Raw genomic sequence first — 5,717 nt, 5'->3', positions numbered from 1 at the left:
ATGAAGTTCTGCGGCGCCCACATTGACCACCAGGCGGCGCTCCAGGGCCGCTACTTAAAGACGCACCTGCGGAGGCGCTTCCCCAGCGCTCAAGTGCGCGGGCGAAATAATTTGCTTAAGTTGATTCAGCTCTGAATTGGGGTGCTGGGGTTCAACACTAACAGCAAGAACAACAATCGCTATTATTTATATATCTCTTAATACATGCGCTTTGATGATTTAAACGCAAGTTTAGGTGCTCTTACTGTGCACATTTTACAGATTCAGAGAAGGCAGATGACTTGTCAGAGTCACACAGAGCTGGAATCTGAACCCAGGCGATCTGGCTTGACTCAAGTCACGTCCGTGTGACTCCAGAGTCTGTGAGCGGACCCCTTCCTTGCCGTCTCCGCAAACTCTGGGGGGAGGGGAAGGGAGGGGAAAACTGGGTGTGGAGGAGCGAGGGATGGGGAGAGGCCAGGGTGAGCTGGGGCAGATCATTAGGGACCCGAGGCACCGGGATGGGGACGGTACACGGTCTTGGGGCTCGCAGTGGTCTCTACGCAAGCTGCCCCCATTGCGGTCACGGTCAGCTGTGGGTGATCTGGAAGTGACCGGCCGCTGATTCATAACCTCAATAGGACTTGCTGAGTGCTGCGGGGGTTTGCTGGGCGCGAGCACGCCACAACCTCTCCTATCTTCCTGACGACGCTAAGAGAAGGTGATCCCCATTTTCAGGGACGTAAATGGAGGCACGGAGAGGTTAGTTACCTGTCCAAAGCAGTAAGGATGGGATGGGTGTGTGCTGGTTATTTTTGCTGCATAACAAACCACCCTAAACTCACTGGCATAAAACAAAAACGTTTTATTATGTTCATGGAGTCTGTAGGTCAGCATAATGAAAGGGAGTAATGGGGAATGGCTTTTTTTCAGTTCCACAACGTCTGGTGCCTTAGCTGGGGTGACTCCAATGGCTAAGGTCTGGAATCATTTGGAAGCTTCATCAGTCATGTCTGGTACCTGGTCTGGGATGACTTGAAAACCGGGCTTAGCTGGAGATGTTGACTTGAGCACCTCCATTGGTCTCTCCGTGTGAGTTGGGCTTCCTCACAGCATGGAGGTTAAGTTTCAAGCAGGAATGTCCCGGGAGGGAGGTCTCGAGAGCAAATATTCCAAGAGAAGTGGGCAAAAGGCTTTTATAACTGGCCTTGGGAGACACATAGCATCACTTCTGCCATACTTGTCGAGGCAGTCACAGCTTGTCCAGATTCAGGTTCAAGAAAAGGGTATGTGGATGCCGCTTCCAGATGGCGGTCAAAGAACTTGTAGCCAGGACTTCCCTGGTGGCGTAGTGGTTAAGAATCTGCCTGCCAATGCAGTGGACACAGGTTCGAACCCTGGTCCGGGAAGATCCCACATACCACAGAGCAACTAAGCCTATGGCGCCGCAACTAGAGAAAGCCCGCACACAGCAACGAAGACCCAACACAGCCAAAAATAAATAAATAAATTTATATAAAAAATGAAATCTATTCTTAAAATTCATTTCACCTGTTTTTTATTTATTGAAGGTGGACGTTAGCAAACTTAACATTTTGCATGTGGCTTGCCTTGGGGGCTCGCATTATATTTCTGTCGGACAACGCTGTTCTAGAGAGAAGGATAACATCCATTTGGGGACCAGGAGGGCGAAAGGAAAAGAGGAAGGCAGGGAAAATAAGAGCTGCCGGGGCGTGGGTAGGAGAGTGAATAAGCGGTTTGGTTTGCCCTAGGCCCAGTTGCCAGGGTAACCTTGCAATAAACTCTTTCTACGTTAAAAAAAAAAAAAAAAAGGAAGTGTTTGGGTTCCTTCTTTATTTATATACTTATTTATTTAACAATTAAATTAACTTATATATTTATGTTAAATGATTATATCATGATAAGTTCTCAAGAAAGGAAGTCCCTTCCTTCTTGGAGCCATCTTTCATGGAGCACCAACTCTGAGCCAACCTCTGTTCCAAGGGCTTTCATGGATCATCACCTTTAATCTCCCTTAGGATCCTATGAGGTAGGGTTAATGGTTATCGCCATTTCACAGAGGAGCAAACCGAGGCGTAGAGAAGCCCAGGGACCTTCCCAGAGTCACTGCGTGGGCAGCGAGCAGCAGTAGAAACTCAATAGCTGGGCCACAGCGCCTGATTTACATAGAGTTGCGGGTGGGGGAGGTTTATAAAGGATGGTGATGCAGATGTGTATTTAGAGTAGCTATGATATTTACCTGTCCCAGCCTGTGGACCCAGTCAGCGGAAATGCCTTCTTGTGGAATTCACGTCTGATCTCACTGAGGATCATACACGTACAGAAACTGTGTACAAAAACACACGGTGAATCGTACGTGCATCGTTATGGCTACAGAAACATCTGCAAGAGCGAGGCCTCATTGAACGAGGCCCGTACCCCATTAGTGAGGGCTGTGGACCCCAAATGATGCCCGCACCTCCCAGCTGAGGCCTGTGTACCCTTATTTTCTTTTTTAATTTTTATTTATTTATTTATGGCTGTGTTGGGTCTTCGTTTCTGTGCGAGGGCTCTCTCCAGTTGCGGCAAGCGGGGGCCACTCTTCATCGCGGTGCGCGGACCTCTCACTGTCGCGACCTCTCCCGCTGCGGAGCACAGGCTCCAGACACGCAGGCTCAGCAATTGTGGCTCACGGGCCCAGTTGCTCCGCGGCACGTAGGATCTTCCCAGACCAGGGCTCGAACCCGTGTGCCCTGCATTGGCAGGCAGACTCTCAACCACTGCGCCACCAGGGAAGCCCCTGTGTACCCTTATTGAAGCCCGTCCCCACTGAGTGAGGCCCGAAAACTCTGAGTGAGTCCTGGTTCCACCGTGGGAGGCCATAGGCTTTTTTTTTTGCCTGCGCCGCGCCGCTTGCGGGATCTTAGTTCCCAGACCAGGGATCGAACCCGTGCCCCCTGCTGTGGAAGCGCGAAGTCCTAACCACTGGACCGCCAGGGAATTCCCCACCACCACTTTTTCCCCCATAGCCCTTGATTTACATCTCTGTATCCTGAACTCCACCTACACTGTGGAGGGGAATTACAACCCGGCAGGCAGCCGGTCCTCTACCGAAAGGAGGCCTCTATCCCCTGAAGGAGCTCGGGTCCCCCTGACTGCTGTCTCACCCCCTGTGAATATGGCCTTTTGGGGCTCATCACTGATGGTGATCCCACCCCCTGAGTCTTCCATTCCTCAGGCTCGTCCAGAGCCGGCTCCTCAGACCCCAGCAACTCCGACCCCTGCTCCAGCCCGCAGTGTTGCCATGGAGATGGGGTGCAGCTGAGAGGCGGGGCTAGCCCGTGTGCGCAGGCGTAGGGCGGAGCAGCCCCGTCGCCCGGAACTGCTGAGATTGAGCAGAGGGTGCAAGGCCAGACCCGGCCACAGGCAGGCGAGCGTGGCGCCCCTCCCCGCGCCGCTCCGAGTGCCCACGGCGCCGCCCTCCCCAGCACCTGTCCCGGGCGCCGCGGTGTCACCCAGCCTCTGTCAGGAACAAAGGGCAGAGGGGCCGGGCCGGTGGCACCCCTGGGTTTGACTCGTAAGTTTCCTGCGGATGCTAGGATGCCTGTGGGGAGGGGCCTCGGAAAAGGACGCTGCGTCAGCCGCCCAGGGGCAGCTGGAGCCCGAGCCTTGCCACATTCACCTGAACTTGAAGTCCAAGCCCTGTGGCGCTGTTCCAGAGTGGCATTTGCACAGGGGACCGCAGCCCACGTCCGCCTCGGGCTCCCTCCTGCTCCGCGATCAGCGCCAAAGGCGGCACCGTGACCATGAGCCTTTTGGGGGACTGGTGCAGGGGGCTGGCCGTGGACGTGCACAGGGCCCTGCTGGTCACCGGCATCCCGGAGGACCTGGAGCAGACAGCCATCGAAGCCGTCCTGAAGCCGGCCTTGCTGCCCCTGGGCAAGTTCAGGCTGCGGAACACGAGGGCCATGAGGGACGAGAAGGCCAAGGCCGCCCTGATGGAGTTTGTGAAGGGCATTAATCACGGTGCCGTCCCCAAGGAGATCCCGGGCAAGGACGGCGTCTGGAGGGTTCTGTGCCAGGACAGCGCGGAGGACACGAGAGTCCTGAGGCAGATGAAACGCTTGCTGCTGGATAAAAGGCCCCCACAGGCCGCAGTGGCCAGGGCCCCCGGGGACACGCCCACCCCTCCCGCTTCGGAGACCCTGGCTCTGGGGTCGGGCCCGGGGGTAAGGGAGGCTGGCCCCCCTCCTGGTGCAGCCAAAGATGCTAGGAGGGGCCGTCGGGGTCGCAGAAACAGAACCAGAGGCAGCAGGTTGACCAGAAGAGCAAGAAGTGGGGCGTGGAGGGCGGCCATCCACGTCGGGGAGCGGGAGTCCCAAGACTGTTCCGACTAGAGCCTGGGTATCGTGATCGAGGAGATGGACAAGGAAGACTTGAGCGGGGATGGCGAACAGAGCGCGCTGTACACCACCCTCCAGGCCGCCGCGAAGGAGCTTCTTAGGAAGTGGGCCCTCCAGAGGGAAGGAGATGATGGAACGGTCCCGGCGAGTTCTTGGCCCTGGCAACGGTGACGGACAAAGCCAAGAAGAGGGAGATGGAGAAAGATTCCCCTGGGGCTGAGTTGATCAGCCTGAACATCAAAGAAGACCGGAGCGAAATTCCAGACTTAGTGGCCCTTCTCGCAGTGAGAGACGCGTCGGACGAGGAGACCATGGGCAGCGACGCCTCCCAAAGCAAGTCTCAGGAAAACGGGGATCAAGAAAGAGAGGGGGTGGACATTCCCGAGTTTGTGGCCATTGTAGCTTGTACAGACCCCGCGGACCACTCCGCCCGCGACGAGATGTTTGAAAATCGCTTCTGTGATGGAGTTGCTGGGCTGGAGCGACAAGGAAGCTGCCCTGCCCGAGGTCTTGTCCGTCATGGCCAAGGACACTTCCGGAACCCGAGTGAAGGTGGAGGAGGCAGGCCGCCAGGTGGACGCCGTGGTCCTGAGGAAGGCCAAAGACGGCGGGTACCTGCTGAGATGAATCTCCACCGTGGCTGAGCCTCAGACCACCTCCAAAGGGAAGAAGGCTCCCGGTGGCCCGCTGGCGGGCTGGGGCGAGGACGAGGAAGATGAGGGCGGCCTCCTGGATCTAGTGGCGCTCCTGGCGGTGCAAGACGTGGCTGAGGTGACGGAGGAAGAAAAGGAGAAGGCCTGGCAGAGCGGGAGGTTCAGATGCGCTAAAGGCAACCTGGGGGAGGTCTTGGCGCTGCTGGCGGCCCGCGGGAACAGGGAGTCGGAGGAGACGTCGGAGGACGTGGAGAGCGAGGAGTCGGAGCCCGAGGACTGCACGTCCAGGAAGCCCCGGGCCAAGCGGGCCCACACGGCCTTTAGGGCCCTGGGTTGGGCGGGCTGGGCAGCGGCTCCTGCCCCGTCGGGGACCCGCAAAACCCGAGGGGGAGGCGGCGGCCCCGGCGGGCTGGGCATCCCTCCCGAGACGGAAGCCCAGGATGAGGCGGCGGGAAGCAAGAGCAGGAAGGGGCGCGTGGGCGCTGGGACGCAGGCCAAGGGCGGCCAGCCCAGGGCTCAGCCGCCCGCCGGCTCCAAGTCCACGCGTGGGAAGAAGGCTGGTCGGGGCAAGAGGCTGCCCCCCAAGTGCCGCTAGGGCCACGGCGAGGCTGCAGCTGCTGGTGGGGCCCCAGCTCCGCCCCTCGGCCCTCCCCGCCGCGGCAACCGCTGAACCGTGGGCTCT

General features: G+C 57.9%; 1 protein-coding gene across 1 annotated transcript; it reads left to right on the top strand.

The window, feature by feature from the left end:
• On the top strand, positions 1 to 5,717 carry PNMA8B (PNMA family member 8B). The gene is given in 4 exon segments (XM_061172482.1): positions 1 to 93; positions 3,699 to 4,514; positions 4,517 to 4,825; positions 4,827 to 5,717. Coding segments are annotated over 4 exon segments (2,022 nt in total). The 3' UTR covers positions 5,631 to 5,717.

This window comes from Eubalaena glacialis, chromosome 18 (assembly GCF_028564815.1).
Source record: "Eubalaena glacialis isolate mEubGla1 chromosome 18, mEubGla1.1.hap2.+ XY, whole genome shotgun sequence".
NCBI lineage: Eukaryota > Metazoa > Chordata > Mammalia > Artiodactyla > Balaenidae > Eubalaena > Eubalaena glacialis.
This window is presented reverse-complemented; position numbering and strand designations above follow the sequence as displayed.